This window comes from Mesitornis unicolor, unplaced genomic scaffold (assembly GCF_000695765.1).
Source record: "Mesitornis unicolor isolate BGI_N332 unplaced genomic scaffold, ASM69576v1 scaffold22896, whole genome shotgun sequence".
NCBI lineage: Eukaryota > Metazoa > Chordata > Aves > Mesitornithiformes > Mesitornithidae > Mesitornis > Mesitornis unicolor.
This window is the reverse complement of record NW_010190629.1, coordinates 1-19,970: the sequence shown is the minus strand read 5'-3', so window position 1 is coordinate 19,970 and position 19,970 is coordinate 1. Positions and strand designations below refer to the sequence as shown.

The following is a 19,970-nucleotide window of genomic DNA, read 5'->3' as shown; positions in this document are numbered from 1 at the left end:
TAGGAGTTACCGTCTGATAAAAAAATGAAGGTGCAGCTAGAATCTGTAGCATTTTTTTCTAAACATGGATGCTCATGTGCAGGAAGCTTTGTAACAAATTGAGAGCTTTAGTTGCGAATTACACAGGAGAGAGTTATGCTTTTCTGCCACTCTGTTTACTGAGACAAGGTTTGTTAATCACATTTGGTCTAGGCTGCTGTCTAGTGAAGTCCTACACCCACAGCATAGCAGTGCGAAGGATTAGGATCTGCCCCAACTTCCCTCCTTGTGACCCTCTGAATAGTACTCACATGTGGTTTTTGAAAACCTCAGTCCTACAACAGTGGTTTGCACTACTCCAGACCAGCTGAGAAACAGTCGTAAGAGCTGTTTCTCTGCAGAACCTTGTACCAAAGGGAAACATTCCCAGAGAGACTGAGAGGAGATACCAGAAATATGACAGTTCTGATAGTCGATTAATTTGGGTTTGTGCTCAGTTACAGAAGTGACCCCAAAGAGAGATTATGGCCACAGGACTATATCCCTAGTTCCTGAAGGATTCCACTGAAGTCAATAGAGTCTTTTGACTCACGGAGATTTAGAGACTCATTTAACTTCTATCTCTTGCAGGATTGCTTAGAAATCATGCATAATTCTTAAATTTTCACCCACTTTTGGCTTTCCTAGCCCTAAATCAGTCAGCCGTAAACCCACCCTGCATTTTCCAGTTTTCCATCCTCTGTGTCATCTGGCCAATTTTGCCCTTCTGGAGCACAAAAAGCAGGGAACACCCTGAGCAGGGGAAGCTCATAGCTAAGGTCCTGTCTGGGAGCTGACAGCAAAATTCAGGTGCTGGCATTTACCTCTCTTCCTTTTGAAACTGGAACTGAGGCTCCTATATTGCTAGAATTTTACCCAAGTACTGCTTCATGTTATTTGTGACTCCTACAGCAGAGAGGTAGAGGTGTTAGTGGGAGATAATGTAGTGTAACAGATCAGCTGACACAACTGAAAAAATGGAAGAGATGTACCATGAAATACTGAGATTAATGCATAGGCAAATGATATTTTCAGTGCTTAAAAACAAAGTTTTTAATGCTGCAGTGGGTTGTTGGACCATCTGTAAAGCTGCAGTCTTGCAGTCAAAGCAGGAAAACACTAAAGACTGGGCTGCATTGATTTCATGTTACAGTGTGCTTAAATTTCACATACATTAAACTAAATTTCAGATTTCTTAAATTTCAAATGCATTGCATCTTACGCCAGTGACATTTAGGAATAAGCTCAGTTCATGTTAAATAGGAATTACTGCCTTAACTGTAAGATGAAGTCATAAGAGAATATCTAGAAGATAGGAAAGCTGCACTGCATTGATCCTCGTGCCTGATAGAAATTTGTTTATAATACCATGTCTAGTGATATCCTAAACTGTTGCTTTAAGTATCCCAGATCGTGTTAGTTCTTTTCCTCACTGAAGACTTTCTATCAGATTCAAATTTCCAGTCTTAGTTTTCTCCTGGTCTTTGTATTCTTTATATTCTTTATATTTGTACTTTTTTAAGCACAACTTCCCTTGCCACCTGCCTGATCTTGAGTGTAACTATCTTAATTTTTATCTCATACAAGAATGCATGAGGCTCTGCACATTCTTGAGCTCCTAAAAGTTGCTGTAAGCTCTCCAAGGGACACACTTCTTCACAGGCAGCCCAGAATTAAAGTAGTATTTGCAGTTTCTGCATCACATGCCAGCCAATATCCAGCTCACTTATTCTTTCAGTATTATTGCTTTACTTGTTTTTCACTCACTTCTCTCCTATATAGGGCAGGTTTTATTAAAATACCTCTGACTACACATTTTCAAGTTTGAATCTGATTTTCCCTTTCTTATTTTTTTGACCTTTTCAATCCTGTTACATTATGTCTCAGTCCTCATTGATTCTTTGTGACTTCTTTCAGTTGAGAATTATCTCTTCATTTAATTAGCTTGCTGTGAATCCTCTCTTTCAGTTTATTAATGAAAATGTTAAATGCTTGTAAAACAAGTTCAAACAAAAGTCTCTGCTGCACCTGACTAAACAACTTGCTGTAGTTGCATAAATTACTTTAGCATTTACTTTTTACTTTCTATCCAACAGTAAGGTTTTCTGAAAAATCCAAATAACATCTTCATTTCCCTGTCACATTGATTTAGTTATAAAAATAATATTTTCCAAGATACTCTATGACATAATTTGCACATCATTTACGTTCTTTTCTTCACATGTTAGTTTTCTAATTCCACCAAAAAGAAATTGAAATGGTCAGGCCTACTTTGATCTTTAACAGTGTTATGCTTTAATTTGAATGTGAAAGTGCTCTTTTTCCTCAACATACCTTCATTTGTAGGAGACTTTGTAGTGGAAATGGAAATTGTTCTACTTAGCAGTTTTGAAATTCAAAATTTTTACACAGCAAATGTTTCAACACAGAATATTAGAATGCCACAGCAAGCAAAATATAGCTTATCCTGCGTTTCATGCTTACTAGTATCTCTAAATACCGTACTAAGATACAGATGTAGGAGAAAGAGGTGCTGAGAAATTAACGTTATATAGGGCTCATTTGCACATATTTAGTACTAGTATATTCTTCCAAATGAGTTGAATAATCCAGGGTACAACTGCACATTATCTGATCACTATGAGAAGCAGGAGAGGTAATGTCTCCAAATGAAGAGAGGGCTAAGTATAAGAAAGAGAAGTTTCAGATATAGACACAGATTTCTCATGTAACTGCCAGAGCTTACGGTGGAGAAAAGTTGGATGAAATCGTGTAGTTCCCAATTAGGCAGAACTGTGCCTTAGGCTCAGCCTGGTCAGTATTCCAATTCCTGTTACAAAAAGAAGCATAAAAAACAAGGAGATCAGTCCAAGGCTCATAAATAAGCATACAGAAGCAGAGTCTCAGCTTGGCGTCAGCTGTATTTCCAAGCCAGCTCCTTTTTATTTCAGGGGAGGTATTTTTGTCCTTAACTCAAGACATCTTATTGGAGATTTGTTCTGGATTTGTAGCCAGGTGTGCAGAGCACAAAGTAGGTCAGATGCAGTGACCAGATGACTTGGGCAGGCTCTTACCCCACCTGTCTTGATGTCCAGGGGTGGCATGACCCAAGTGTGTCCTGCCAGCCAGTGATGCTGCCAGCATGGGAGACACCCATGGCTTGAGGGTGCATGCTGCCAGGGACCCCACAGCACAGCCCTGTTTCTCCCTGACCACCATGCAATCTGCACTTCTGGGAAGGCAGAAATTCCTCGTGCTGCAGTTGGAGCTCAAACCGTGAGGTAAAATAAGCTTCTTGTGTCGAAGGCAACAATTCAGTCATTTGCAGAACAGCTTTGTCCTCACAGAGAGAGTCACAGAGGTCAGCTGATGCATGGGAAATCCTAAAGGGAGAAGGTAGCTCCATTTCCTGACCTTGGTAGCCACATAGAGGGATGGTAATGCTTGCTTCCAAGTGTAATTTTCAATTGGAAGGTATTAAAGGCTTATTTTTACACTTGGAAAAATTAAAGACCATCTTGTTTAAATGTACGTGCATAATATTTTCTGTCACTGAGCTGAGCATTGCATTTTCCTCAAAAAATACATAGCTCAGATCTTAGTCTCTAAATGTTAATGAAAAGGTTTCCCTGCCTTGACTGCAGTTGAGATTACCAGCTTATGATTGCTTAAAGATGAGAAAAAAATATAAGCAAGCACTGTTGTGGAGAATACAGAATGGTTAAGGGTTCACTCCAGGTCAAATTGACAAGTACTATAGCTGTGTATATTTAGGTAGTCAATAAGCCACCACTAGAGCATACAGGAGGTCACATAGCCCAGCCTCTATAATTACAGGAAAAAAAATGTTGTTTATATATATTTACATGGCATTTCTTTAACATCAGCACTATTTGAAGCTACGCAATGTCTTGGTGAGCTTACATTTCTACCAAAATTAAAGTCAAGTAGTAAGGTTGTCAGGCTTGGGCTTGACCTTCCCTTTCCCCAGCTCGTCCGACCCTGCTCTGCTGTATGTATCTTAAGGTGGGCAGTAGCTCACTAGAGCAGCCACGTGTTGAGAATTGGAGGAGTCATCTCACCTGCCCTGCTCACCAAATCCACCATAAGATACAGCTCTTTTGACCTTCACCTGTTGACTGGAAAATAAAAAAAAGCCCTCTTGGTAACTGCAAATGTCACCCTCTGCATATGTAAGCCTTAATTTAGCTGGCTTCATACATTCATCTCAGTACCTACAGTGAACACTTTTAAATACTGTAAAGTTATTACATTTCCATTGCTCCATCATACAAGCAGGAGCTTAACAAATCTTTCACTATCTCATCCAGAGATACTGACCTGGAAACACTCTCAACTCCTCTGCTGAAGATATATTTGAAAGCCAGTCCCACACCTTTCTCCTTTCAGTAAAAATCTTCCCATTAACTTTAAAAGAACTGAGTTTATTCCTTCATGCCCACACTGTTCAGGCATGTCCACAGCACTGTATTGTGCCTATGCAATATATATACCAGCATCAGACTGATGTCTTAAAAAGTATGCTGTGCCTTGCTGTAGAAGGTTGGAAAAAACTTCTCCAATGTGATAAGCACTTTTTATTCTTATTCTTTAACTCCCTTCTCTACAAATCTTCTAGCATTTGTTCATTGTGTCAGATGAAGTGTTAATGAACAGCTTACTGAACATATATTGGTCAGTTAGATGTTATTTGAAGGGACACCACAGGGACCATCACACTCAAAATGCATTGAACTCTCTAACTAAAACCCATACCTAAGATCACATTAATGCCTATGTTGAAGTTCCCTTTACAAGGCCACTGCACACCACACACTGAAGCAAAAATTATGGGGTTTTTGACTGTAGTCATGTGTAATGTTTCTTCACCCCTTTTTCTAAGCCATGGTTTAATAGCCTTCCTGCCAAAGTGATACTCAAATTTTGCAGGACAAATGTTTACAGCTTTACAGCTATATTTCAGCAGAGCAATGTTGCCATCTAGTGATCAATTAAAAATGTGCAGCATGTGCATTTCTGTGCAGATACCCTTAGGGCACTGTGTCTTACCGTCATTACCTATTTAAAGGTGACAATCAGAATAAATTAATATTTCATCTCTGTACTCATTTTAGTTCATGTGACAAAACTTAGAAGTTCTTCTGCTGTTTTTTTTTAAAATAAGTATTTTTTTCCCTTTTTTTGTACATTCAAGAAGAGAACAGAGAATGGCAAGATTTAAAACTAGTTTGACAACATTGCTCAGTTAGGAAACTCTTCAACTTCATAAAAAATACACAGAAAAGTGGAGGAATAAATTAAAGCATTATGATGCTGAAGCATGCTAGCTGAACTGATGCTGAAGTGAAGGGTGGGTTTTTATAGTTATAGATTCTGATTTTTATCACACATTTGAATTAAATTTTACCAATGAAATCAACAAAAAAAATGGCAGAAATATTGGGGGGAAATTTAATATTTTTGAAAGTTTTTCAAATTTTCTGGATCTGCCTTTTCCCACCTCCAAATTAGTAATCTCTCTTTATTTGCAAATTTAGACAAAACCCAGCCAAATTACAGATTTACATAAAGGCTTTAATGAGTTTATATTGCCCAGCCTGGTAGTTTAAATGATCCAAATGTTCATAAATAACTGATTGTGTTGTTATCTTTTCCTAAGTGCATATTTTAACACGTACTGTTTTAAGAAGACTCATGGAGGGCAGAGTTTGTCTTATTACTCTTGAGGTAGATTTAGACTGTTTTCTAGGAGGTACCAGCTTTTTCACCCAGTGATTTCCAAATCACTGAGCATCCACTGCCTCACAGTAACTGCAGTGGACTTTGGATTAGTCGCATGTTGGTTCTTGCAGTTCTGCTTGACTACACTTAACACAAATTATAACAGTTCAATAAGTACGATGCAGTGTGCTTTTACTAACCTAAGTTAGTTTAAATTTATACAGTAAAGTAATTAATCTAAAATTATTTGAAAATGCAGTAGATAGATAACCTAGAAGTACCTCAGACTGGGTTTTCCTGCAAATTATAAAGCTATTTGGCTATTTCTGGAAGCAATTTGACTTCTCTTTCAGTTAAGTAAAAAATGTCAAATGCAGGCCAACTAATAATGTCACAGTCATTTTGCCAATGATGGTCATTGGCAGTGTTCCTAGCTGGGATTTGATCACACTACAGACCATGCTATAGATGCTGCAGTAAATGCCATTTTAAGTATTGCCCTTTATGTTTATTGTACGGATATGTATTGCAAGTGGGAATATAAGCAAGAGTTCTGTGCACAGAAAGGTAAAGTTTAATTACTTCTGGCATATGATGCATGTTTTCAAGAAAAGATTTTCTACTGACTGTTTTTCTGCAGCATCCAAGGCAATGAGGTCCCTTCTTAACTGTGATTATGCCTATTTGAACAATATAAGCAGATGGATTAAGCAATGAAGTTAATAAAAACAGTGACATCTTTTGACTGAGACTGAGAGTGGGGAACATTTTGGGGTCTTTTGTTCTGGTTTACTTACTTCTTCGATAGTTGTAAAAATTATTTTAAAATATGCATTAAATGGTATTTAAAACAACCTACAAACCTATAGATTACATTTCCACAGCATCATAATATACTCTTTAAAGTGGATATATTTGTAATCCAGCAAGTATATAAAATTCTTCCTTTTCTCAAAAGAGACGAGTATTTTCTTGCATAACCAAACTTGACAAAATATGTTCATTCGATTGAGAATCCAAAAAGCAGTTAGAGAGCAACCATTTGTAGCAGCCAAAATATGTAAAATATCATATTATACATTGCATATATTAACATACATCGTGACAATCTTCTCAGGAATAGCACTGTGCTGTGAATATTGTCAGATTAGAAATCACACAAAAAGATCAATGCAAAGCTAATGGTATAACGAGTACTGAGACGTGCTGTTACTGCCAGTCATAGGAATGGCCGTTTGGCTGATTCACTGTCATATGCTCCAGAGAAGCAATGTCAGTTGCAGAAGAAATGGTAACTGGCTTTTTCCAAGAAACTCTCAAAAAGAGAAGCCCAAAGCAGGTGCCGGAGCATGGAGAGGCCAGGATATGAGGATGTTGTCTTGCAGGGTTGTGTCTCACATACAGCTTGAAAGAAGACAAACGTAGCACTCCACAAGGAAGCCAGCAGAAGTTTGGGTTTACAATTTTTTTTCTTTTCCAGTACACAAAAAGCATCTTCAGTTTGACTACCCAGGGCCATAGTTCACTTTTTCACACTGCATGCTTTCTGTCTGACAGATTTAATCACTCACTTCATGCTTTTCACTACTTTACACTTTACTCTTGAGAATAAAGTAATTCTGCTTGTTATGCAGTTTGTGATGTTCCCAGCTCCATCAGTAACGATATCTTTCTTCAGTCCATTCAGTTTTGATACTTTATTTCACAGAATAGCAGCTATTCTACTGTACAAGAGTGAAAAGATATGAAAAAAAGTTGAAGTGAAACAGAAGGGAGAGGAACATGATTGTGTTTAGTGGAAAAATGCAGCACAAACAACCATTAGCCCATATAGGGGTCAGACAAATGCTATAACATGTTATCAGAACTCAGTTTTCATAGTGCAGTAGTCTTGCAAGGATGAAAGTCACATATAAATTATAATAGCTGAAGTAAGATATTAAGGCATGGAGCACTGTTTTCTGTTCCTTTTTGACTGCATGGATGTTTTTTCCTCTTGATCGATGAAAACCCTGGCATTGCTTATAATAACCAAATTGTTTCACTTTCAGACACTGTGCACTGACACCACTTTGATCCAACTCAGCTGCCACACTACAGGAAAATAGAACCATCATAGAATATTTTGTCATTACTTTTTAAGTCATTTTTATACCTAGCTTGCTCGAAATCTTTATAAAAAGCTAAATGTGACCTTAAATGAAACCTTCTAGGTTGCATGGTGAACAATATCCACTCCAAGTAAACACTTGCTTAATTGTAATAAATGAAACCCCATTCTTTTTTTCAGAACTGTCTCAATTTTCACATAAAAAGCTCTTTATGTAAGCTATCCTTAGGAAGCAGCTTATCTCAATGAATTTGTGATAATTATGTGGTGCCTGTAGAGTCCATGTCCCGTAAGCTCTAGCTATTGCCTTGGTTAGTGCTTTTGCTGCTAGCTAAATGATTTCTAATTAGTACAAAATATACGTTTTTTACTAAATTGGCTGAGACCCAGGAAAAGTATTATTAAGTGGAGACCTTTAAGAATTTATAAAGATCCTCTAGGATTTAACAGAATTCTGGGTCCATCCTCTAGATTCCTCCAGATTAGGACTTCATTCAATTGTATTGTCATTTCTTGTCATTTATTAGTCTCTTTTTGAAAGGCAAATGAAACACTGATTTATTTTTAAGGGAGTGAGAGGAAAAACAGAATTCGCACACATAACATTGCCTCTGTGTGCAATCTGTTCCTGACAGTAAGCATTCAATAACATGAACACAAGGGAGGGTTATTCCTGAACTAAATTCAAGTGCTTCTAGTCTCATATGAGTGTTTCAATGTTTCATATCATCTTCCCAGGATGCATATTGTGTAGTGTTATAAATTTATTAAACAAATGGGAGTTATGAAACTCACTAGTCTATCTATAACAGTTTTGAAAGGAAAATCTTTTGTGCATGATGACATTGAGAATACCAGGGACAGAAGAAAAATGGGATAAGACTTCTGCAACCACTTTTAGGAAAAATTGCTCCTGCTTTTCTGTGCAAAAAATTTCAAACTTTTCAGCCAGTTCATTTTAAAAAAACCTGGGACCTCTTATTGACGTTTAACAGCAACCACAAGGCATACTTCTGCTTTATTAACCTGCTTCACTGCCTCTACTACTGCCTAAAAATTTCTTGAGGTAATCTGTGTAATGAAACCAGTTTGCAAAACTTTTCATTTTGCAGTCATAGTACTCTTGAATTAGGATACAGAAGAGTATTGATGTGATACTAGCTTGGCATTATTTTCAGTCCTAGAACAGAGATTTTAATTAGAATGTTTAGGTGGAGTTTTGATAGTTATGTGAACTGATATGCATGCTTACAGCAGCCATCCAAAGCATTAATTCAAAGTGGATCCCTGTGAGAGCTCAACTTAGGATATAAGCTGAGATGAGCTCTTAGCTACTCAACTGGATCCTAAGGGTAAGTGGCAAATTAAAAATTCATTATTCATTTTAATTGAGGATGATTATCAGTGTTTTAGGAGGCACACTTCAAAGTTCTTCAGTTCCCAGTGCAAAAGAAGGCAATGCTGAGAAAAACTAGTCTCTCCAGAGAAAAGAGTCTCTCCAGAGAAAAGAGAGACAAATGAAAGAACTGAAGAGCCTATAGGAAACAGACACTGCTGAGTACTGTGGATAATTTCCACTTGGCAGGCCAAATTCACAGCTGGAGAATGTTGTGTGCAGTCCATGGAGTTATTACACCCGTCCCCACCAGCATTGTGCTTGACCCCAAGTTGGTGTTGTTCCTCAGTATTGTAGTTTGAGATCTCTGAATATTGCAAAGAAATGTCTGAAAAAGGCAGGATTGACTCATCAGCTGGTGATAGACCCCTGCAGGTCTGTGCTATGCTGATTTATACTATCTAGGTTGCAATGTTCAGTTTTCTGTACGTACTTGGCGTTTAAGCAGCTCCTAACCCAGTGGTACAATGCATGCTATTATAACCTTTGGAGAGTGCCTTTTGTGAGGTGAAATCTAAAATTAGAAATTACAGTAGAGGAAGAAAAAAAGAAAGGAGGAAAAGAAAAGAAGAAGAAGAAGAAGAGCCCAGCAGAATAGTCAAAATGGAACAGAAAAGGTCATTTTGCTGTTCTGGAAGTTGTGAACTGTAGTCCCAGGTTTATGTGAGAGGTGTATAGCTTGTGCACTGTTGATTTTCCCTTGCAGCATATGCTTTTGGCCTGCTTAGCTGATGGAATGGAGCTTTTGCAGTCTTGCTGTCTGCCCAGGCCTTCTGTCAGGACCATCTATTACTTCTTTAGCTACTATCCATTGTCAGTGAAAGGAAGCAGAAGTCTCATATGCTCAGGTTCCCACAAGTTCTGGAATAGAGACTGCTCGGCAGATGAAGGAGACAGACAACCTTAGGGAAAGGTAGAAGCTGTGACCCAGGCCCATGTTCACCCCAAAGTGGCTGCTGGCCAATCACACGTTTGTGATATCTCCTACCCAGCCAGACATGGGGGATAGGAGGTCAGAGAGGGAATGGCAAGCAATATTTGACACATTTGTAGGAAACCAGGATGGGTATTTTGCACTAATTGTGGTATAGCTTACTTCACTTTTCACTGAGCTATACTCACAGAATCAAGTGTTTTTGTCGTCTCTGTAGTTTTAGGTATGCTAGGCCAAAATTAAAAGCCATTTCTTTTGCTAAAAGAGCATTGATCTCTCATGGTCCTTTTCATCCCTATCTTGCCTATGTCCTATATTCCACATCTCACCCTTCAAATGCTACTTTTCCCTGATAGCTTCATTTAATTCTGTTAGCACCAGTGAGATCCCTTGTTATGCTTCAAGACAGTTCCCATCAATATTTGCACATGGCCTCTTTCAGGTATTGACCTCAATGACCAAGCTACAAGCCCAGGAGGAGGTTCTGTAGATGTTTATTTATTCTGTTATCATGCTTTCTTGCATGTTGTACAGCCTGTATTTCACCCACAGTACATGTACATCTTTCTGTTACTCTTTTGTTGCTCCATCTAGTCATAGGCACTGAGGCCATTTTGTCTGACAAGTTGCTTGTTGCAAACCATAAAATTACCTACACACACACACACAGTATTTCTTTCAAGAAACCCACAATATTTTCGCAGGATGAGAACAAATCTTTTTGACATCTTTTGGACTAGATGATTGTTTTTACCTTCCTGATGTACGATTTTCATCTTCTTCTGGGCATCTCTCTCCTACTATGCATTTGAGTTTTGTTTTTTTTTACACTGCTGCAATGCAAAATCCCAATCCCCAGCCAGCCAGCACCTTTCAGGACCCCACCAGCAATGCGCAAGCTGCTATGACAGGAAGGGCAAAATTCCCTCCTGCTCTGGGGCACAGAGTCCAGCACCACCTCTTGGGTTTCTGCTCTCTGGCTGCGCCAACCAACAATATTTGGGTTTCCTTGTCACCCTAAAAATCAATGAGACTTTACAGCTAGAATAGTAGGTCATTATATTCTAGAAAACCTGTCAGATATATGCAGAGCAGAAGTAAACTGTAAGTGGTCATTCCAGGATATATCTTGTTTGAGTATTTCTGATTTTTCAAGACCTCATACTCTTTGCAACTATTGACTGTTTTCTTGATTCAGTATGCTGTTTCTAGTTTATCTCTCTGGAAGCAAATACATTTTTTCCTGAACTTTTTTTTCTTTTAATGAAACATAGCATTTGTACAAAAAAGTGTCTGCTTTGCATGAAAAAAAATTAATGTACCAATACTAAGAAATCATCAAATTAAAACCGCATTACCTAATGTGAATGCTTCCACGTCACAGTGCATGCTGGCATTCAGACACTGTGAACATGTTAGTTTCTGTGGGCCATGTTTCCCAGACAGAGTCAGTATACTAGGATATGCTTTCAGATTCCCCGCATATCATGTAGTATCAAATGACCATGATGCATGGTAGGAGATATAGCCCTAGTATAATAAACCTAGAAAATAGACAAAAGGGGATGAGTGAAGCACCTAGTCTACATTTGTGTTTATGTACAATGGCAAATAAACTTTACAAATCCTGCAGGTTACAGCTGTAGTTATTATAACACCAGCGATATACTATCATGCAGGCTCAGTAATTCTTTCAGTTGGAAATACTGGTTTTCACTCAATAGTTGCAGTAGTTGGTGCTTGTAAAAGAAAATGTCGCAAACTTTGGTTCTCATACTTAAGTGGCCAGATTCATCTCGTTTGTTTTCCTTTTCATAAAGCAAACCTTGCAAACCTGCTGTAACTTACGTAAAATGGAGGCTGACAGCTTTTCAGGCAGAAGTGCAGTTTGCATGGAGGTCACAAAAACTGAGTTGTCTTTTATAGTCATTGCAGTCCATCCAAACAGGATTCCTGCAGCCTCACAGTGTAAGGGGGCCCTTGAAATCTTTGACTCAAGATTTTTGAAGACGAACAAAAGCCAGGACTTGATGCATGGAATAAGTGTTGTGGACTCTTCTAGCCTGGAGAACAGGAGGGACAAAGCTGCTGAGCATCACCTCAGCAGAGTACCTCCATAGGGTTGAAGCCACAGCCTCTGCACCAAGGCAATAGCTTTCCTCCTTCTGTATGAAGCTGTTTGCTTTCTTTCCTCATTGTCCCTTTCTTTCTAATTCTACTAAAGGAATTGATCTGTTTAACTCAGTTGTCAAGAGGGCTTCAGAGCTGCCAGGTCTGACAGAAATGTATCATATTTTGGGTATAACACAGTATCTGTGCCATATGATAGGATAAGATTACATTAAGTGTCAAGACATTATTCCCAGTGATGTAAGAACTTCTTTCTGCATAGGATTTTCCAAGATGTGTACTGATTCCAACTTCATTAGCAAAAAGATGCTAAAATCTGAAAATGTCAGGAAAAAGGGCTATGGTATTTGAAACCCTTAGATAGTGATGTTCTTTGCTCTGCCTGCATTGGATCTTCTCTTGCTGGACCATCTGAGAACCAAGACAAGCTTTTATTTCTTCTGCTTTCTGCATCGTGTCAGCTCTGCACACCCAGTGCATGGTATATTTGCCTAAAGCTCCTTCCAAGAACTCTGGCACTGAGTGTAAGTAGGCAATCTCCTCTGCTGCTTATGCTGAATGAGCAGTCTTCTCCTCCCCTGAGACCCAGTATACCCTTTCCATCACACACTCAGCCTTGACTAGCCTGCGGCACAAGAGTTTCAAGTCTGTCTTCCACCTGATTCCTCTTTGGATGTCAGCATTCAGAGCTGCTGCTTACTGCAATTGCCCTAGGCCTTTGCACATCTAAATGGGTTTTAATGTCAGCTCAACATAAGCACAAGTACATAAGAAAAAGATGTATGGGGGTAAAAGACAGGATGCCATCCCTACCAAACCCTGAGGTGTTTGTCAGCCCTTCAGTCCCAAGGTAAATACATAAATGCAAAGAAAAGGAGTAGAGCTGAGGATCTTTGCAATAATCTGGAACTACTAATTAAGCATATTTTGAAATAATTTTGAAATTAAAAGGTATTATTTTCAGCCTATTGACATCAGGTCACTTTATCTGATTCAAAATCTGTCTATGCAGTAATATTAAAGTATTTGAGGTATTTACATTTTCTTTATGTCAGGAATGTGAATAGTTTCAGCTTTTGTAACAAATTGTGAGGCTGGGACAGCTGGGCTAGGAAGCATAGGTGAAAAAAGACCAGCAGGTGGGTACAAAGAGCAAAATCCTTCACCATTCAGGTTGCGGAATTGTAATTCAAGTTGAAATTGTATTTCTTTCACTAGTGTTTTAGATACCAGGCCTAAACGTTCCTCTGACAGTACCTCAGTTCTGTCTGGCTAAACCCTTCCAGGAATATAAATGACAAAACCTATAGATTGACCTGAGCTTCTGCCATTAGTTTTACTGTGGCTAAGGACTTTTCCAGAAAGATGTTGTTAAAACTGTACTTTAAATAGAACAATGTGGGGGTGAACATCTGAAATTTGATCTTTCTAAAAAAGGTGGGGTTTACTTGCTTTTATTAGTTAAAGAAATGCAAATAAACCTTTGTTGATCCCTTTAAAAAATCTGTTTAAATTCATCATCCCTTTATTCCAACATGCCTATTTATCTGTAAGGTTTTTACTATGAAATGCAACAGCTTACCATCATGGGTTAAGACTTGCATCCAACCTTCCATAAAAGAATGATGGATAGATCCCTGTACTCAGTAATATTCACTTTTAGTTATCTTTGTGCCTGAGTCAATTCTTCTGTCAAGAAACCGAAAGATAGTGTTGGCCTTTAAAGGGATACCTGTAAAGATTGAATTGAGAAGGTTTCATTGTACCTACAAAAACCTGGAAGTCTTTTGTGTTTTCTTCAGTGCATTTCCACTGAGGCTCAGCTTATTAACTGTGACAGTAACACAGACATCTCTCCTTTAAATAACACTCCTATAGCAGTTACTGCAGGGAACATAGATATATTTACATTCATTTTTCAGCTTTCCTTCCTGCTGGTGTTTTAAAACTCAGTCAGCATTTGGCCAAAGAATGAGTCTTATTTTGAGACTGTAAGCACCAGATCCACCCACTGTATGCAAACTGTTGAGGTTGTGAATTAGTAAATTATTATATTCCTAGTTCTTTTAACCTCCCATGCTCAGGTTTGGCTAATGCGTTGCCAATGTCCTTTCTTTTTTTGACAAACGAGTTTTCTGTGAAATGTCAGTTCTGCCATAAGGGCTTAAGCTCAGTTCTGTGACTTATAGTTTGTTCTGATGTTTAAAAGGTATTCAGCTTAAGCAGTGTCTTCAGACTGAAGCACTGAGCTTCATTAGATGTGTAGGTCTCAAAGCTGAAAATAAGAAATCATAACATTTCTTTAGCATTTTCTATCAAGACATTTCAACTTTCAATGCTAATGAATTCATGCTGGAAGTTTTTGTGAAAGTCTTTGTAATCCACTCAAGTGGCTTAAAGGGCAAAGATCTATTTTAATATACTTCCCTGAGAAGTTTACTCTTTGTTTCAGTGGGTTTTCAAACCAGCAATGAATGCTTCCCTTTCCCCTTGCATCCAGTGTTCCATGTTATGAAGTAGTTTCTAGGGCTGCAATTTCAAAATAACTTTAAGGTAACTTACTCTTGTGTGTGAGATCTATTCCCCCCATCTGTCCTTCTAAAACCCAAGATACTTGTTCTAGCTCTCACCCCCTGCTAACACCAGTTTCTGTGTTCATATTTATCAAGCTAAACAAGAACAGCTTCCTGTTGAAAATCCAGCTGAAAACTAACTTGAGAAAAAACAGAAGAGACCTGTTTCCTGTTTCTCTGAGTCACCCCAAGGTTGTGCAAATGCCCATGTCAGGATTTAGCAGTCAGAGCTGGGCAGCTGCACAGACTTGGGACAGACAGAAGTGATCAAATAACCAAGGTCTCCAAACAGCATTTATTAAACACAGGAAAAAAAAGAATTCATTTCCAGAATGAAGGAGTCTGGATAGTTTCACAAGATTCATTGTTATTTTCATGTGCAGATCCACTATTTATCAAGCATTACTTGGCTTTGGATTGAATGCTGAACAATTTTGCAACAGTCATCTTCAGAAATAAAAAAAAAGAGAGAGAAATGTAGCATTGGAAAGAAAAGATTTATTTTTTTTAAATTGATATTTTCCAACAGCTTTAATGTTTTCAACATTTTGCTATTGCAAATCACTGTTCACTGTTTCATGCAAGCTATGTTTTATTTTTCTCTTTGCAGATCGAATTGCACAGAATATCATTAAATCTCACTTGGAGACATGTCAATATACAATGGAGGAACTACACCAGCTAGCGTGGCAGACCCACACATATGAGGAAATAAAGGTTTACCAGAGCAAGGTACAATCCTGTAACATGCTTTTTCTTCTACTCTGTATAGTTTGAAATTGTGGAATGCATTTGTCAAGAATATGCTGATGAGTTTCATATAGGTCAAAATAATCTTTTAAATAACTTTGAGGACCTGGTTACTGAAAGCTAAGGAGTGACACTTCATAAAAAGAAGCTGCAGCTTTCTGGCATGTTGGGGATGTTTGCTGACGTTGAAGCTTAAGTATGGTTATGGAATCCAGTTTTCCATGCTTTATTTGTTATCACAGGTCTAAACTTCATGCAGAAATTCAACTGACTTTAATGTGATCAGGATTGGATCCTCTGTTGTAAGGATTTTAAGAAAGTATGACAACGTAACTTAGTGTCCGTCTAATTTTGAAAACACATCCACTTTTCATGTGAATAACAAATAACTTCTTAACCTCTTCAGATGTAGTCCAGTCAATAGTATCTTTGTTCCTCTTGTGCCAGCATCACTAGGAAGGATTCTTCAGTCAGATTTCTATTGGCACATTAGGTGATCACACAAGAGACAGGAGAGACTCCAGCTTGTTCTTTGAAAGCTGAGGGGCTATGCAGCACTATCAAGAATAAAAACACACCACAGCTTGCAGAGCTGGGACATGCAAACCAAGAGCATTCATTTACATTTCCAGACTTCTGTGTGCAAGCAACATTATTAGCAAGGAGATAAAATTTTGATGCAATCAGTGTTCAGACTGCAATAGTACTTTAATTATAAGTTATTTTAAGTTTCAAACTAGCAAAAATATTCTGTTGGATCCCTTAGAAGCACTGTGCAACTTCTTCCCTAAGAGTACTCCGGGATATTTACATTGTTTGTGGCACTGTTTGTCTGTCTTGCACAAAAGCCAACATTAGAATCACCTTTTAACATTGGACAATGGATTCTCCCCCTTTGGAGGGGCAATGCCAGAGTTCACATCATTGAGGCAATCAGCTTGTGAACACAATCTTCTAGTGAAAAGTGTCTGGTACCTTGAGAAGCAGAGATGCTGCTAGCGCTGCCTGGAGTTGGGGGTGGAGTCTGAGGAGTACGCCTTTCTGCAAGGCCTCCTGAAGCATTTAACGCACTGATGAACCCACTTGCTCACCACTTTTGCTTTTCCCTGCATGTTTTCCTGGAAGACCAGAGAAGCTCTGTGGCAGCAGTGTGCCATTCAGATCACCCACGCTATACAGTATGTGGTGGAGTTTGCAAAGCGCATAACAGGCTTCATGGAGCTCTGCCAGAATGACCAAATTCTTCTCCTTAAGTCAGGTGGGTAAACGCTGGAGGCTTGAGGCTGGTTTATCACCCAGCACATTAGAAATGTGCTTTGCTGTCTTGTTCTGCAAATCTTTTTAATTTTGAAGGAGCTCTAATTTCAATCTGTTTCATTAGCTACATTAACCATTCCATATTTTTCCCCATTAATCATGTTACTGCCTTCTGATCTTGTTCCCTCTGCAGTCAGTTGTGGTTATTAAGTACAAGCACACACACAGTCATTGCACAAACTGCAGTCTCCAACTTGACATGTGGTGGAAGGACCCTGCGAATTGAGCTGGTCGAATCAGTCATCTGCCGCCCTGTAAAATCCCCACTTGTCATTAGTGAAACGAACACAGGCTCACCGGGGCCTGCCTCTGTGGTCATCTCTAATCTTTTTAATGAGACTACAGAAATACCCTCCAGCCAGTGCACAGGAGGGAAAATCCCTGCTGGCGCCAGTTGGTTTCAGAATAAATGAGAGCGGATTATGGCAGTGTGCTCTGGCCATGCTCTCTGTGCGTGCCTGGGTGTGCACGTGCATGCATGAGGGCAAGGGGGAAAAGGGTTTCCTTCCCTGTCATGGGACTCGGTAATTTCTGTCCTCCGCAAGAATCGTGACAAGATTTATCATGACTACATAGTAACACTGCCGAACTCAGGAGGACAAAATGGTATGACGAAGTGAACCGCAACTGGTAATTAATTGCATTTACCCTGACATATCAGTTTCTTGTTTCCTCCATGTGTAAAAGGCAGGATGGTGTGTGAGGCAGCTCATTAAAGCATAAGAAGTGATTCCTATTTCAAGCAAGAGCTCTTTATTAAGGCTGAAAGCCAGTGTGATTCAGTGCTCTGTACACAAAGAGCTGTGGATTGGCATGGGGCTGGACTGAGGTGGTGGCACAGGTGCAAAGAGAAGGGATACAGAGATCCTGGGAACATGCAGGCAACCTTCTAGGAAAACAAAATTCTGCAGATGCCAGTGCACCCCAAGCAATTTCCTTCATTTGGCTGCCAAAGCTAACAACACAAGTGCACCCTCAGCAAAAGATGTGGTTATATTTGACTGTACTGTCGGACAGCTCTGTTTAGCTTCAGCATGTATAGATATGTCAGGTTTTCTTTTTCTGTTTTGTTGTTAATGCTGAGCAGGAGTTAGAAAATCAGGACTTCTTGAGAAAACAAAAGCAAGTCTGCAAATGAATACTCATTCAGAGTTCCTCTGACACAAGATCTGGATTTAGTTAAAGGATGCTTGAAATTTTTCCTTTCATTTTAAAAAACTCTGTATTTCTCCAGTTAGGAAATAATATGGAAAGATAAGGAGAAAACAAGAAATATTCATTTGGCTATTCCACAGCCTGAAAGAAGAACAAGAGAAACAAAAGTAAAACCCAATTTAGGGGTGTTCTTGACAATACTTTAACTTCTACTTTCTCTCTAAAAATATCTTGTGATGTTCTGCCCCTCTATCCAAATGAAGCTAGGGCTTTTTATACACATTGAATGAAGCTGCTTTTTTGTATAAATGCTGATGTTTCTAATGATTTGTGTCTTCCTAAATATTTTCTTGAAAGTTCCTTTATTCTAATTTACAGTAATATGTGATACTTTTGCTCTTTTTCATGTCTGATAGGCTGCTTGGAAGTGGTTTTGGTGAGAATGTGTCGTGCCTTCAACCCACTCAACAATACTGTTCTGTTTGAAGGAAAGTATGGAGGGATGCAAATGTTTAAAGCCTTGGGTATGTAGGTCTTCTTTGTTTTGATCAATTACATTGAACTACATAGTGACAGATCTGTCCTGAAAATACTGACCTATAGTGAAAATGTGAAAGCTGAATCCTCAAACCTCCATATCTTTAGGCTGATCTGAAAAAGCAAAAAAGGTGACTCCACTATCTGTGAGAAGTGATAGGCATTTTACCTTCATAAAAAAAGAGCAACATGAGGGTTTTTCAGATAGATTTCTTACTCTGCCGTCTGAAGTTTTGATTAAACATGAGGTTATGGCAGGAGCCAAGCATTTTGTCTTCACAGTTTAGTTATGCTTCATATATCAGATTACTCTCACTAGTTGTGTCCTGCAGAAGGAAATTTAGCCCCAGCAGTGAGCAGACTAAAATGATGAATTGCCACAAGGACTTACCTAAAACAGCATTTTGCCTAAAACTTTCAACCTCACTTAGATTAATATATTGAAACAACTGTTTCATTTCTAAACATGATACTGAGTGCTACCAGAAGTATTAATGGTTAAATGGATGCATTTTGCCCATCTATGAGACTAATACATTATAAGAAATTTATTCAGGACCAAACTCAAAGAGATATATCTGCTTCAAATGTATATATTTGTCATGTAGGTATATACTATATATATACCTGGAAAATATATATAAATATATGTGCACACACTAAAGAAAAGGAAGCTAAGGGAAGACCTTAATGCCCTGAAAGGAGGTTGTAGTGAAGTGGGAGTCAGTCTCTTCTCCCAGGTAACAGGCAGTAGGACAAGAGAAAATGGTCTCAAGTTGCACCAAGGGAGGTTTAGATTGCACATTAGGAAAACTTTGTTCACCTAAAGGGTTATTATGCACTGGAATGGGCTACTGTCTCTGTTTAAGTGTCAGAGAGAGAGAGAGCAGGATTTTCTCTCTATTGTCTGCTACCCTCCCAGGGGGAGGATTAAGAAAAGGGAATAGAGGAAAAAAAGAAAAATATGCTTCGCACAAGGTTGGAAGTTAAGACTGTAACAAGTTTAATGAAAAAACAACAGAGGAAAGGAAAAGGGAATTAATAAGGGACAAAGGATCTTTAACTATATACAAAACCTGATCCCAGTAGTCCCGAGTGGAAGTGTCCAAGCAGTGCCTCATGGCCACTGCGACTGCTGTGACTCATCACCAGGGACCGCAGTGGTGCCTGGAGCAGATGGTGGTGGATGCTGCCGAACACATGGAGGTAGCCCCAGCCATCCCAAGATGCGACAGGAAGCAGCCCAGGAAACCAGGAAAAAACCACGAAAACCTCGGATCTCCTCAGTTTTTTATAGACTGTGGCTGG

At 38.8% G+C, this 19,970-nt stretch overlaps 1 protein-coding gene across 1 annotated transcript in view; it reads left to right on the top strand.

Moving 5' to 3' along the window:
- LOC104542228 (nuclear receptor ROR-beta) overlaps positions 1-18,689 on the top strand; it is a 27,932-nt gene extending 9,243 nt beyond the window's left edge. The window contains exons 5-7 of the mRNA XM_010186465.1: positions 15,514-15,635; positions 16,779-16,911; positions 18,542-18,689. Coding sequence (XP_010184767.1) covers positions 15,514-15,635; positions 16,779-16,911; positions 18,542-18,657 — 371 coding nt within the window. The 3' untranslated portion in view covers positions 18,658-18,689. The remainder of the gene's footprint in view (positions 1-15,513; positions 15,636-16,778; positions 16,912-18,541) is intronic.
- Positions 18,690-19,970: the final 1,281 nt, after the last annotated feature.